The 15,218-nt window shown below is 48.7% G+C and overlaps 1 protein-coding gene and 1 long non-coding RNA gene across 15 annotated transcripts in view; one reads left to right on the forward strand and one right to left on the reverse strand.

Annotated features, from left to right (window-relative positions):
* Positions 1-15,218, reverse strand: part of LOC137480927 (uncharacterized) — a 448,694-nt gene that overhangs the window by 202,534 nt on the left and 230,942 nt on the right. The gene's annotated exons all lie outside the window — the stretch shown is intronic.
* The window catches only part of ITPR1 (inositol 1,4,5-trisphosphate receptor type 1), a 162,845-nt gene that overhangs the window by 106,598 nt on the left and 41,029 nt on the right, over positions 1-15,218 (forward strand). For all 13 annotated transcript variants that reach the window (XM_068202353.1, XM_068202356.1, XM_068202354.1 and 10 more), the window contains 3 exons: positions 16-206; positions 13,745-13,925; positions 14,512-14,765. In XM_068202353.1, the coding sequence (XP_068058454.1) occupies positions 16-206; positions 13,745-13,925; positions 14,512-14,765 (626 nt within the window). The remainder of the gene's footprint in view (positions 1-15; positions 207-13,744; positions 13,926-14,511; positions 14,766-15,218) is intronic.

The raw sequence follows: 15,218 nt of genomic DNA on the forward strand, positions 1-15,218 counted from the left end.
TGACCACCTTTACAGGAGGAAGCTCTGGGTCGAGCTCAATGAGCCGAGGGGAGATGAGCCTGGCAGATGTCCAGTGCCACCTGGATAAAGAAGGTGCTTCCAACCTGGTCATAGATCTCATCATGAATGCCACCAGTGACAGAGTCTTCCACGAGAGCATCCTGCTGGCCATTGCCCTGCTGGAAGGTGGGAACACCACGATACAGGTAGGGAAATGGAAAACTTCATCTTGTGACTGAACTGTGTCGAGAAGGGAAATGTTTTTATGAAATCCAGGAAATTTGACAGGGTTAAGGAGGCGGGAGGGGAAATGATCTGAATGATCTTTAACCTGTAATTAAGGAAAATATTAGTGTCTGCCATGCAAAAGTCAACTTATTGAATGTTTGCGCGGGTACTGGGTATGAGAGGTGTTTTCCCAGGGCAATAGAGAGGAATATGTAATAAAACAGCTTTGTAGGTAAGTTATTGACTGCTCTTACAAATAACTTAAGCAATTGTAACATGCTCAGAGATTTTTATAGTGAGCTGTTGACTTTCAGACTGGAATTTGAAATAAATGTATGGTAAAGTCCAGACCACCACCATTTCCAGCAATCTCACTGTTCTTCCTTTCTGTGTTTTCAATAAGGATTAGATTCCCCTAAAAGAAAATTGTCCCTGGTGTGGATTAATGAGCACACACCAGCGAGCCCTTACGTTCTTCCACAGGGAAAGTAAAACCTTATTACAGCAAAACTTGCTTACAAAGATGACTGAATGTGTGATATGTTATTTATTTAGCTCTGCACATGTTGTGTTTGCAGTCTGTCTCTGGGGCTGAGTCCTGGCCAGTTGTAATGGATTGTTGTGGTTGAAACACACACTAGGTCCTTACAGCAGCACCTCCTGTGTCCATACAAACTTCCCTTGAGAGGACAGGGAATGTCTCTGGGCTCCTTCACTCTGTCTCTAATCAGTACCCTCATTAATCCCCTGTGTATAAGCTCTGGAATGAAACTTCTTTGCAAAAGATGAAGTGGGAATTGAGTGTTGAAAATCCTGTGTCACCTTAAACGGCAATGACAGGATTAGCATTCCTGGGGGACAGTCACTCCTTTAAATTTCCTGCTCTTCTCTAAAGTAAAGGAAGCTGAGCTTTCATCCTTACAGCTCTCAGGGAGCCTCAGGTAACCTCACACTATCATGCTGGAAGGAAAAACAAACTGCACCGACCTGATGGAGAGGTCCTTTGCTTGTGCTGGACCTCAGTGCTAAAGGATTGAGCAGAGTCACTTCCCACAGTGCCCAAATCTGTGTTGGAAGCAGGTCCCTCAGCTCACCTACTGAAAACCAAGAGGAAAATCTGCAGTCCACCTCCAAAGACACCTTTTTGCCCAAAGGGAGGTAGCTGAGTTTGCATTTGCTGTCTGTAACCGGGAGCTGGGCTGTGGAACAGCCCTGCGGTCAGGAGTGACGGATGGCTCTCAGGGCAGAGGCACTTCCACCCCACACCGTGCACTGCTGCCAGGTCCTGCTGCACTCCAGCCTCTACAGACGTGCTCCCACAACCCAGAGTGGCTGTTTTCCCTCCTTTCCCACTCAGGAATAAGTGCTCGGCAGGCATCTGTAGGACGGGCAGCCAGCAGTCCCTGGGTGCGTGCTCCGGCGGGATGGGCTGGGAGGGGGCTCTGCTGGAGCGTGGGCTGCTTGTAAGTACAGAGTGTTTTAGGAACCAAATGACTTGTGATGCCTACAGCTAATGCTGTGAGCTCTGAGGGCTCAGACACACCCAGCAGCTCTTACTCACGCAGGCAGAGCAGGAACGGGATGTTATTGAAAATATCCCGTGGAGCTGTTGGGATGTGGACGCTCTGTGCTGCAACACTCCATGGACTTTGTAGCAAAAGGCAAAAAAGGAGCATAATCAGTGCATAGATGTGCTCTGTGGCTTTCCTTCATGTTGGTTAAACTCCTGGTGGTAGGAAGAGACTTTTCTGGTGCCTTGCAGTGGCTCCAGCACATGGGGGCCCAAGGGATGCTGGCAGTGGCAGGCAGGAACAGCGTGTCCTCAGCACTCTGAGCTCTGGGGAGGGCTTGAGAGAGCCAAGTCAGGACAACTCCAGTGGGGAAAACACCAACCACAAAGCTTAACTTCTGGGAGAACAGCTGGCTCCACACTGGGAATCAAAGCGAAGGTGGAGGCTTGCTCTTTAGTAAAATCATTAATTCAGGGCTGTATCTCCCAGGGTAATTGCCGAGTGATGTGATGGCCAGGTTAAACTGGTATCCTGAGACAGTGAACTCATGTCATCAAGCTTTGCTGTCTCCATGTAGGAAGAATGGCTCACAGTGCAGAGGGCCCTGGGTGCAGCCCAGCTGTTCAGGAGAGCTGTGTGGGTAATTGCTCATCTGCAAAGCTGATTGGTTTTGTACAGCAGCCTTTGGCTGTGACACAGTGAAGATTTACTGAGTGCAGCAAAGTGATGGTCTCCCCTTAGCAGGAATTAATTTTTACAAAACACGCTGCAAAATTTGGCTGCTTATGGAAACAAGAGGCACTTGGGAAAATTAACCTGATACTTTCCTTGTGTTTTATCCCAGTCTTTCTCTAATGTTCTTTGATAAGTTTTGCAGAGTGGATGGGTAGGGCTTGGCAACCTCTGCAGAGCGGATTTTCTGCAGTTCTTCTGCAGTTTCCAGTAAGTGCCAGTGGAAGAGTCATCCCCAGTCTCTGGACTAATATCTGTGTTCATTTTGCATCAGATGCATTTGTCATTGGGAAAGTTCACCTAGCCAAACCAGCCAGCTTTGTCTTTGAGGTCTAACAGAGTTTATCTTCATTTCACAATTATTTTTGGTTATTATTAGCAGCTGTTGATTGATAGTGCTCTAAACAAGTTTGTTCTGTGCTCAGTTTGAATAATTTCTACTGAACTTCAATTGCCTCTATCTACCTTTGAGAATAGGAAAGTGGTGGGACAGGGACAGGTTATGTAAAAAAGGCTCTTTGGCAGCAAAGCCAGAAATGTGTCACTCCTGCATGGCATTTTCTTAACTCCAGGTTTTCACACGGGAAATTGATTCCGCCTGAAGTGCAGGAGAAGGTTTGTACCAACACACAGGCACTTGCACATGATGTTTGTAATATGGTTAATAATGGGAGTTCCCAGGTAACTCCCATGAGCTTCAGTGGGAGAGCAGATCCCCATGATGCTGGGAAGGGATAACTGCAATAGGTGTTGCTGTTTCATTAGGTGCAGGCAGGGCCAGTATTAAGGGTAGGCAAAGTAGGTGGTTGCCAACTCCAGCAGAAAAGCAAATCTCGAAACATTCCCTATTGTAATTGGTAGGAGGGATTTTTATTGTATTGTTAAGAAAATGAATGTGGGGGAGAAGCAGGACAAGAGAAAAGGCTCCTGGTTCACCTCAGGAAGGAGGCTGAGCTGGTGGTGTGTGGCACCCTGAATCCCACGCTGCTCCGTGTTTTGCTGCAGGGGTGAATGTGAATGTGGCAAATTAGCTCTTCTGGGAAGGTCTTTGCCCGCTTCCAGCTCTCTGGGTGGAAACTTTCTGGGCTTTAGCTTTTAGAATTAACTTAGAAACACTGTCAGGTTCTCTGGGAGCAGGATGGTGGTGACCTTGTGGCGGCTGTCACTCGCTCAGCAGGAGCCCTGGGTTTCAGTGGGAAGCCTGCCCTCGTTTGCACAGAGACAGAAGCAGAGGTGGAACCACGGGGTCAGCACCAGACAACAAATTAACTTGACAAATGCTGCAACTCACTGAGCTGCAAATTACATCAACCCCTTTATTAATTTATATAACCCTGAGCATCCCCCTGGGGAGCGCTGGCTCAGCAGTTCTGGGCAGCCCTGGGGGTGCCCCACGCTCTGCTCCAGAGGGCGAGGGCTGAGCCTGCCCTACTCCCCGGGTGCCAGTGCCCGGCTGCTGTCCTGGCTCCCTTCTCCAGAGCAAGGAATGCTCTGGTGGGTGCTGGTGGGCACTCAGAGTGTGTGCCGTCGGGCAGGGATGAACGCCGCACGCGGGGCAGCGCGGCCAGGCTTTCCTCTGCTACAGCGAGTGAGTGACAGTGCAGGAAATTGCTGAGGACTCGTCCTGCAACGCTCGTCTCTCATCTGCTAAATAAAAATTCCGTGTGCCGTGTCTCTGCCTCACCTCCGCCGAGTTTCGGGTTTCCTTGGTCGGTGGAAGTTAATGGCAAGTAAAGTCCCTTACATAACACCTCTCCATGGAGACTCTGCTCCTTTAATTAGGGATCTTCTCAAAAGTCAGCTTGCGTGACAAATTACCCACACGCACATGTTGGTGCTTTCAGCAGGGGGAGGTAAAATGAGGTTGATGGCATTGGTTGTTTCAGGCAGTTTTTAAGTGCTGCCCCGAGGTGACACAATGCACCTCTGCCACTTCAGAGAGTGGTGGTGCCTCAGTTCCCCTTTGCCCTCTGCTGTCCCCTAGGTGGGCTGCAGTCGCAGAGGGTGGGGAGGTGGGAGCTGGCACGCAAGGAAAAGGTGATTTTTTTCAGGAAGTGGGATTTGCTCCTGGCTTTAAGGCATCTGAGCAGAGTTGCTGCTCTTTGCAGAGGATGATGGTGGGATGTGCTGCACAGCCCTCTGTCCCCAAGCAGCTGAGGAGGGGATGAGGACCAGGGGCCACCCTGGCTCCAGACAGCACCAATGAGCTGGTGGTGATGAACTGGAGAGTTGTGCCTCCATCACAGCACAGCAAGAGTGAATCCGTGCTGTATGGACTGGTGGCTTGGAGCTCACCAGGCTCCTTTGAGATGTGACAGTGCAAAAAGCTTGTGGCTTCGAGCGGTTTGAACTTCCAGAGCTCGTTGGTTGAGGATCCCTGTGCCCTCCCTTGAGTGCTGCCTGGGGCTGGGGGCTGTGGCTGTGCCATCCCTGGAACAGGTGCCATGGATACAGAAATCTCAGCAGCCAGCTCCTCATCAGTGAGGCTTCGTAGGAAATTCTGGCCTGGACTCACACAGCTCTCCCATCCCAACCCGGTCTTGCTCCATACTTGGACTCGGTTGACGTTTCTCAACGTTTCTGCTCATGCTTTGCCACCAGCGAGGAACTCCACCAGGGTGAACTGTGGTCTCCTTTTCTGTGCCTCCGACTGTCCAGAGGTGATTGACAGTTGTTACATAATTGCATGATTGATGCACAAAAGGAATTGAATCCAGAGCTATCCAGTTTTGTGTTTCTGGCACTTGGGGGACCCAGGGGAAGCCCAGGGCTGGGGGGTACCAGCCACTGGTGCTGGTCAGCCACAGCCCTTGGGATTGAGAGAGCAGAGGCTTCAAGACAAATTTGTCCTTGAGCTCATTGTGGCACTGGCTGTGAAATACTGTGACCAAAATGTCCTATTTGGTTGCAGGAACACTTTGTTTCTTTTTTTTATGTGGCTGTAACTGCCTTGCAAAATGGGGGGGAAACTCTGCAAAACATTACAGGAGTACTGGTGGGGTAAAATGTTGGCTTAGTGACACAATAATGCTTCAATTTGTGGTTTGGATTCTTAAAATCTGTTTTATTTCTTGCAAGATTTGCAGCACTCAGAGATATCAGTGAGCACAGCCAATTGTATGCGATGGCAAAGGCTGCAGAGGCAAGAATGTCTTTGGGTCACTAAACTTCTGTAAATAGCACTTGAAAACTTTTGATCATTGATAAAACAAGTCTTAAATTTTCTGTTGTTTCAACAGAATTCTGTGATACAGGATGTTTTATCTTTTTAACATTGTTTTAATGATAGCTGTTTAGGAAACCAGTGCACAACCAGCCAGCCATTGGCACGTGTTAAACAATCACCTGCCTGTGTCTTTCACTGTTTTAATGTGTTTTTCCTCAAGGTAAAATACACCTTTTTAAATTATGATTATGTCACGAGCATGACATTAAAAAAAAGTTGATAAGGACCTGCATCATCAACTGTGGGCAGAGATCTCACCCTTTTCTGAAAGAGCCCTCTCCAAAAGGAAACCTTGTGCAAATCCTGACCTCCTTGACAGTGGAGTTGCCTTCCAGAGCAGGCTCAGGCCCTGCAGTAGCCATGAGGAACCTCTGTCCTGATGCTCTGCTGCTCCACAGCATGTGAGGACATGGGGCTGCCAAGCCTGTGGGAGCACACCCATCTTCTCCTCATTTATTTTAATCTATTTAGCACGGTGAAGTCTCAGTGTCCCTCAGCTGTTGGATACCGCCATGTTCAAAACAACCCAGCCCCCTGATAATGCAGTGTGAGGAATCCTTCCTGCAGGGGAGATCGCATTTCCATTCCGGGCACTGGGATGCACAGGTGAGACTCAGGGTGGATGAGGTGAGATGGTAACAACAGCACCTCATCTTTGCACCTGAGCTGCAGCTCCTGCTGCTTCCTGAGGTATGTTTGGGCCATCAGTATTCCTGGAGCAGAACATCCTCCAGTCTTTTTCCCAAAGGGAGGTTTCCTGCTGGGTTCTGAGGTGCCCACCTGTGCAGTAGAGCAGTGTAGGTGGAAAAAAAGGACAAGAGGCTCTACCTCAGGGTTCAGCTGTGCCTTGGTGGCCTCGTGGTGTTCATAGTTGGGTACCACCTCCCATGTGGCAATCCTCTCAGCATTCCACTGGGATCCTGGTCCTGCAAGGAGCGAGCAGGGAGGTAATTCTCCCAATTCCTCTCCATGGGATCCAGGTCCAACATAAACTTTCAAGATGATCCCTAGCAGGATTAAAGTCCTCCCGGAGCAGGCAGAGGCAAAGCTATTCAGCAAAACAAGGTCATGCTGCCTTTTTTTTTGGTAAGCACAGGAATCAACAAAGCGCTGTTATATAACTTCTATTTATATCCCACTTGCTCACTAGCTGCAGGCACACAAGAGTAGCTGAGAAGGGAATTTAATGAGCTCTCAGGGCTTGCTCACCTTCCAGAGCGGGTAGGAGCCAGCTTGTTTTTGAAGTGCGTCAGCAAATGAAACTGGTGGTGGGTGGGTGGTTTGGGTAGGTGGACTGACTTGTTGCTATGGTTTTCTTTAATTCCTCTGTCTCTCAAGGAGATCTTACACTTTTTTTTTCTTTCGGGGAGTCTGCAGACTTCCTTGTTTCTCACACCTACGCAGCACTTGCTGGTTTGGTGGGGAATGGGCTCCACGCTCCTGCCATGGGATATGGGCTCCATGATTCTGCTCTGGGGAATGGGCTCCACGCTCCTGCCATGGGATATGGGCTCCATGATTCTGCTCTGGGGAATGGGCTCCATGCTCCTGCCATGGGATATGGGCTCCATGATTCTGCTCTGGGGAATGGGCTCCATGCTCCTGCCATGGGATATGGGCTCCATGATTCTGCTCTGGGGAATGGGCTCCATGCTCCTGCCATGGGATATGGGCTCCATGATTCTGCTCTGGGGATTGGGATCCATGCTCCTGCCATGGCTGAGCTGAGTGACCCAGCCCTGTGTGCTCCCACAGGGAACCCAAATCGGCTCCGTGCTGACAGCAGGGCAGACCCTGAGTCTCCCAAGCTCCCGAGGCAATCTGTGAGCCCAGACCCCACAGTGGTGTTTGTGCCTGTTGTTCCCCCACTGTGCCTCCACCAGTGTCACCTCATCCTTCCAAGGGCTCGTGCTGGCTCTGGAGGGTGTGAGGGAACTGTCTCTGAGTGAGGTTTGTTCTTGCTTTCCTCTGTGAAATGTCTTTAAGTTGCAACAAGATTTTTGGGTGTTGCAGTAGGAGAACGTGCAGGTTCTTGGTGTAGTTGTGCTGCTGGTCTCATTTAAAGCTGGTTGGGACAGGCAAGCATTTCCACAGGTCAGGCTCTGTACACTCATCACCCCCAAAAAACATTCTCCCATAAGTGAGCAGAACCCCCAGCAAAGAGCAGAGCTGTGCAGGGTGGAGAGTGGATGCCCATGGCAGGGAGAGTTTGTCTTATTTGTGGAAAATAGAGCTGGGAAGTCCTCCTTCTGCTTTCAGGACAAAGTTTATTTTACAGTTTGCAAAAAAAAACAGGCAATTGAGGTGTTCTGGCAGATTTTCCTTATGGGTTTATTTCAAACTGTGAAGTATGTTCAGTGTGAAATATTTCAGCTGCCATTTCCTTAAGCTATGCAAGACTAATGATATCCATCACTCGTGCCCAAAGTGATGGATCTCCAGCAAGCCAGGATGTACGAGAGATTGAGAGAGATTAGTGATATTTAAAATAAATAGATGAGGAGGGACCGAAAGCAGAGTTAGGCTGGAATTCTCTGCAGTGGAAGCCCTCGCAATATGTTTAGGCAGAATGTAGAGGGTTGGCATTTGTGCTTAATTCAGTGCTTGTGTTAGTGCAGTTCTCCTTAAAATGTGGCTTGTTTGAAGTAGTCCAGCTCTAAGAAGTCATCTGGGGGTGGCAAGCTTCCTGAAGAGATGAAGTAGCACACAAGTTTTGCATTAGTTCGTGCTGGCAGCCTGGCTGGATAACCCGAGCGAGCTGAGGTCCCTGCAGTGATTTCTCTCTAGTGTTGGAATAAAATGTCCTGAGTTGAAGCCAGATCACTGAGCTTTCTCCTCCTTCTGGAGGGACTTTCCTCTCTGCAATCTCCCTGGCTCGCCAAGTTCACGGGGTATTTTCTGTTCACTGGCATTAGGGAAACGGGGAAGGAGATGACAGTTAAAGCAGTTTGCTTTAATTGCTGAGGTGTTTGCTGGGGCTTTGCTTTCCTTGGTTTCTTGGTAATCAAAAGCTTGTTTTGCTGGGGAATTCTTTGGGATGAGTTGGGATGTTCTGGCAGGGCTTGGTGGCTGATGAAACATCCAAGGGAGGGTGCGGCCCCGGGAACGCTCCAAGCTCCGTGGGCTGACGGCAACCTCGGAGTGGCTCCTGCAGCCAAGGCTGCCTCAGGCCAGGCCACCCCTCGTGGGGAGCAAGCACAGCTGAGCAGAGCCTGCTTAAACCCAGCGTTTTGCTTAAACTGCTGGGTTTTGCTGCTGCTTCTCCCCGGATCAGTCAGACAGCCCAGCCTGGAACGGGTCTGGGGTGGAAAGTCAAGCTGTTCCACGAGAAACAATCCAACTGTTGTTCCTTTTCTTGGCTGGCAGAACAGTCGTGACTTGGGGGCAGAGCCAGGTGACAGGGTAGGGAAAGGTGTTCCCAGTAAAGGGGGCAGCACACACAGCCCAGACTGGCAAGGCTTTCAGAGGCAAGAGCTAGAAATCAGCTGCCTTCAGCTGCTGCCTGTTTGGAGTGTTTTTCCCCATTTAACAGTCCTACACTGGGCACAAGCTCACTCATCATTACATTTACTGTGGATTAGTTACATTTAGAGTGGATTAGTTACCTGGGTCTGTCCTCTGTACACCTTACACAAAGCACACAGACTGCTGTGCTGTATGGTTTCACTCTCCACAGGACAGATGTCAGTTCTGCTGGCTAAAATCCAATTTGTTACTGACTGCTGGTATGAGAGACACGTTAAGGAGCATTTGTCCCTGCCCTGTGGTTATCCTGCCTCCATAATCCTGCCCCCCTGAACTGCTGGGGAGTTAGCTGAGCTTCTCTTCCACTCATCATTAGAAATTGTGTATATTATATATGTCAAAGGTCTTAGAATTAAATGCTAATGCCAGGAAATGTGCCCATTCTTTGGTGATTTATTTTTTTTAATGTGGTTCTACAATCCAGCTTGTTAATGATTTGCAGTATTTAAGAACGTGCCAAAAAGTACCCACCACAGAAAATGATATTAATGCTGAATAAAAAGTCAGCAAGCAAAAATGGTATTTTCAGTTTAGCACGAAACATTAGGTAAACATTTCACAGAGTATGTAAATAGTCAGAAGGGAAGAGGAGACCAAGTTCCTGGGAATAACTACAGAAAAGACACAGACTTAAAAAAACATCAGTGACTGGAAGTTAGTGGCATGAAAAAGAGCTTAACCACATGTTTCTAACAGTTGTTAACCACTGGAACCGACCATAGACAGACGTAGTTCATCATCTCTGACACTAGCTCAAGAAAGACAGGACTCTTTTCTCAAAAAACCACATGAAACACAGGCAGAGTTGGTGAGGGAGCTCGAGGGGCTGCTGGTGCTCCAGGGTGGGCAGGGCTGTAGCAGGTCAAGGTCCTGCAACTGGAACTTGACCTTTGGTTTCTTTTCCAGAGAAATCCATCTCTGGATTTGCAGCTCTTCTACTGCCACTTGTGGTGTGGGCCAGGAGATAAAGTCATGGGTGATGATGGGGTTTACTTACTGACCTCCTTTGGCCCAGAGGGGCTGCACTGGAGGGGCAGAGGTGTAAGGGGGATGTCCTGCTGTGCATGAGGCTTCTGGCTGGAATCCCTGAGGAACGGAGCTGGGGGATGGAGAGGAAAGGAAGTTACTCCACCAGGTAGCTGGTGTCATCAGTTGATCTGCTCTGTGGTGCTTTAATCTGGATGTCAGGAGGAGCAGTGGTGTGGCTGCTTTGCAGATGTGATGCCTGTGCTGGGCTCTCCTTCCATCCCCTTGAAACAGTGAACGTGTGCAGGAGGTGGCTGCTCCCTCCTTAGACGTGATGGAGAGCTCTGTGGTGATGTCCTTGCTCCCGGTGAGTATCTGTCCTGCCAGACACTCGTGCTGCTCACGTGGGGTGGGGCTGTGTTTCCTTCTGAGGCTGTGTAGTGAATTAATTAAACCAGCCCATTATCTCGGCGCTGTCGCGGTTGCTGTGCTCTGGAGATCTGCTGGGCTTCCCTGAGCTGGGGGCACTTGTACAGCTCTTTGCAGAGCCTGAGTTCCTGGGGCAAACCCCTGTGCTGGGGCGATGGCTTAACAGACATGAACAATGCAAGGTTGACGTAAAATGCAGTTTCACAATGTGTGAATGCCAGAATGCTTTGGGTTGGAAGGGACCTTAAATGTCATCTACTTCCAATTCTCTGACATGGCAGGGACACCTTCCACTAGCCCAGAGTGCTCCAGCCTGGCCTTGGACACTTCCAGGGATCCAGGGGCAGCCACAGTTTCTCTGGGCACCTGTGCCAGAGCCCCCCCCATCCTCACAGGGAAGAATTTCTTCCCAAAATCCCATCTTACCCTCTGGCAGTGGGAAGCCATTCCCCTTGTCCTGTCCCTCCATGCCCTTGTCACAAATCCCTCTCTGGCCTTCACTGCCCGTGTCTCCAGTACCAGATGGAGCTGTGTCTCCACCACCTCTCAGACAGCTTTTCCCTCCTGGGACAGCCACACAGCCCCTGCTGGTTCATTATGGGACACAGTTCCCTGCCTGCAGGAGGTTTTTAGGAGCTCCCAGACCCCAGTGTGATGGTGAGTGGATCCTCAGGGATGGCTGGTGTCAGATGCTGCAGTGTCAGGGCTATGTTTAAAGCTCTGTTCCTCAAAATCACAGGAGTGTGGAGGTTGGCTGTTCCTCCACACTTGCTCTTTCAGCAGCCTGTGGTTCCATGGTGTCTGTACACAAGCCAGGACCCCAGCAGACGGTGCTCTAAAATGGCCACTCCATTTCCGTTTTAAAAAGGGAGATTTCTCCACTTTCTGCTTTGAGGCTATATCTGTAAATAAGATTTTAGGATTTCTGTCATAATTATCACCACCCGTTACCTGCTCAAGCGCAACTTGCAAGATCACACCTCTTAAAATACAGTATCTTTGGGAGCTGGCATGTGGTTGATTCATATGTGTGAAGGTGTTAGGCATCCTGACCTAAACTGAAACAATCATTTGGTGACACCCCTTCAGTGTATGCACAGCATGCACAAAATGCTTTACTGGAAATGCTCCTTTCATTTGGGGTTTTTTTCTCTGAAGTGCAGTGGAAACTCAGTTAAGAAGCTTGAAAAGACAACAAAAATCAAGTCTGTCAGCAAGACATAATTACTCTCATAAAAGGTATTTCTTTGGTGTGGTTCATCAGAAAAAGGCTTTTCCTTAAGCACAGCTTCATCACAGGGAAATTCCTCCTGTCTGGGCTCTGCAGATGTGACAGCTGGGTCATGGCCATCGCTGCCTGACAACCAAATTTTTCGGAAAGTGTTTGACCTTTCTAGAGCCTGTGGTTTCTGCTGGTCTGTCTGTAAATTACTGTTGTTGTTGTTACTATTTGTAGTCTCTGTAGAGTGAAATTTCTAAGATATCCTTAGATACAAACTCTTCCTCTCTCTGTCCTTGTGCCACCAAGTCACAGAGTTCATTCAGGCTTGGTTGCCTCAACCACCCAGCTATTGAGGGGTTGTTGGTCAGCCTCACCCCCTTCACAGGGAAGAATTTCTTGAATATATGTAATCTAAGTCAGCCCTCATTCAGTTTAAAGCCATGGGAAAACACAGAGAAAACATTCAAATTGTTGATAGAAAGTTTTGGATATTTTATTTGTACTGTGCCAATACTAATAAATGAACTGAGCACCCAGGTCACCCTGGGCACATCACAGGCCCAGCAGTGTTGGGGCAGAGGGCATGTCCTGCAGTGCTCTGACACCTCTGCTTTGCTGGGCTCTCTGGGTGGGTGTCAGGAGGGGCTACTGGTGTGGCTGGATTTGGGATGTCTCTCCTGGGTTGTTCTCCTTTCCCTCCTCTCTGTTAATCACCAGAAATAAACACAATCTTCAGAGTTTACCTGAGGTGCTAAGGGCAGGTATTGCAGTGGTGGGAGGGATACCTCTTGAATATTGACCACGTTCTTTAAATAGCCACACTCCTGCTCTGGCTGTAATCAAAGGCACAGCTCTGGGAGCGTTCAAAGTCACTCTGTGTGTTCCCCGTGCAGCTGCTGGGGAGTGATCAAAGGCAGCAGCAGCCACGGCCCCGTGTGCTCCGCAGCGGAGCGGGCAGGATATATTGCTGTTCCCATTCTAATTTGTTTTTTCAATAAATCAGGCTTCATTCCTATTCATCATGTAAAGCTGTTGGATGGCGAGCCGCTGCAGAATGCTAACTAATTTCATAATGCTCTGCATAAGGTGACCCACTTACAAGTTCATCCTTCAGTCGTGTTTAAGCTCTGGTCCTGATTTATGTAACAGCATATTGGTTTCATCAGGAGTTGTCTGATCACTTACTGTGTTGGCTCCTTCTTGACCTGTACATGATTTGTATTCTCCTCGATTTTAGGGAGAACTTTCTGTCTCTGTGCACATATGTGCAAAAGAACAGTAATAAACCTTCTTAAAAGTAGTCAGTTGCTTTGAGTTTTTTCTGTCACTTAAAGATATATTGGAGTGGGAGCCAGAAGGAGTTTAAAGGAGGCTGCTGCAGGCAGGGCAGGGGAAACTCAGCACAAGCTGTCCCTCACGGGATCACCCTGTTTGTACATTTTTGGACTGTGATTAACATTGGCTTTGCATATTGTGAGTCACAGTCCCTTGGATTTGAGGGTGGGAAGGCAGGACAGTTCTTCTATATTTTGCCCATACCCTTTTGTTTCTGCACTGATAATGAAATGACAGGGAATTCCTTTCTCCTTACCTTAATTCCTGGTACTTACTTTATCTCCCTTCTTGAGACTGAGGTGTGCTGCCCAGTTGTATCAGCCTGGTGTGATTTATTGCCCTCACTTCTCTTTAAATCTGCATTTGAAGTTGTTAATGAGGGACTTAACCAAGCTGAGACACTGGGGCTGCCTCACAATAAACTACAAGTTTCCATTGCTGTGAGTTTCAGCTTACTGACAACTAATGAAGCTCCCAGTCCTGCAGGGTACCACACAGCGCAGGAAGGTGGAATTGTCTGGATTCAGACCTGTCTGTGGAGCTACAGATGCTGTTCCTTTTCTCCTGTAGCATTCCTTCTTCTGCCGACTGACAGAAGATAAGAAATCTGAGAAGTTCTTTAAGGTTTTTTATGACCGCATGAAAGTGGCACAGCAAGAAATCAAGGCAACTGTCACAGTCAACACCAGTGATTTAGGAAACAAAAAGAAAGATGAAGACTCGGACAGAGATGCCCCCAACAGGAAAAGAGGTAATCCCCAGTCATTCCCCTTCTGAAGTGACAGAGAGTTTGTGTTTTGAACTCATTTCAGTTGATGCAATAATGCTGTGATCTCTGATCCCACAGAGCAAAGTTCAGAGATCAGTGGTACCCTGGCTCAGGATTTCGAAAGCTTCATCCCCTCTTCATCCATTTGTGAGGCTGTGCTGTTGAAATGAGGAAGTCTTTCTGAGCTGAGACTCTGCTGCCTTGGCTCATGACAAGCTGCCCAAATCTGAGCCATAAGAACAGCCCTGGGCTGTGGGTTGTGGTCACTGCCTTCTCTAACAATAAGTGAAGAAATCCTAATTTTGTTCTGAAGCAGGTCCTTTTACCATGACTCCTGCTCGTGCTAGATGTGTGTGCCCTAACCAGTTAATCCCCAAAAGTGTAACCCTGCTGTGGTTGGTGTACGAGGTGCAGAGTGTGGCACGAGCCCCTCGCCTACGCTAAACGTACTCACCAAAGAGCTGCTGCTCAACAGTGGGCCTGCGGGTGAAGCTGCCAGGGGACCATTGCACAGATTTCCTGGCCCTCCTTATCCAGCTTCCCTAAGATGTGTCCTGGTGTGTTGTAGTGAGGGAGCCCATGACCCAGATCACCGAGGAGGTGCGGGACCAGCTGCTGGAGGCGTCTGCGGCCACGCGGAAGGCGTACAACACGTACCGGAGAGAGGCCGACCCCGAGGAGCACTACTCAGCAGGGGAGGGAACCCAGGCTGCAGCAGACAAGAGCAAAGATGAGCTGGAGATGAGTGCTGTCATCTCCATCATGCAGCCCATCCTGCGCTTCCTGCAGCTGCTCTGTGAAAACCACAACCGGGACTTGCAGGTACCGCCTGGTTCCGGGCAGCCTTGTGCACTCACTGCTGCCACACCATTATCCCTAATCCCAGGCCTTTTTTAAATGGATTATGTGACCAGTTATTCTCTTTGGTCTTGACGTTAATCAGAAAAAAAAAAAAGTACTTACACCTTGCTGGGCTGATACGAGCAAATCCAGTTATCCGGTGGTCTTTGAAAGGTACATACATTAAAGGTGGTGGGATCAACACTTCTTGGGGCTTTTAAAAAGTGTATGTTGAAAGCAAGCAGGTGTTGTACTGTGAAGTTACTGATTTGTTTTTGAGAGAGGATGGAAAGAGAGAAAGAGAAAGAAAGAAAGATCATGTAGGAAAATTAAGAGGGCATTGGGGTTTTGATTCCATCAGCCTTCAAGCTTAACTTTCCAGTAACCAGGTTCTCCTGGATTTTCTTGGATCTGTTCATGTACCTAGCTAGAGTT

This window comes from Anomalospiza imberbis, chromosome 11 (assembly GCF_031753505.1).
Source record: "Anomalospiza imberbis isolate Cuckoo-Finch-1a 21T00152 chromosome 11, ASM3175350v1, whole genome shotgun sequence".
In the NCBI taxonomy this organism is placed as follows: domain Eukaryota; kingdom Metazoa; phylum Chordata; class Aves; order Passeriformes; family Viduidae; genus Anomalospiza; species Anomalospiza imberbis.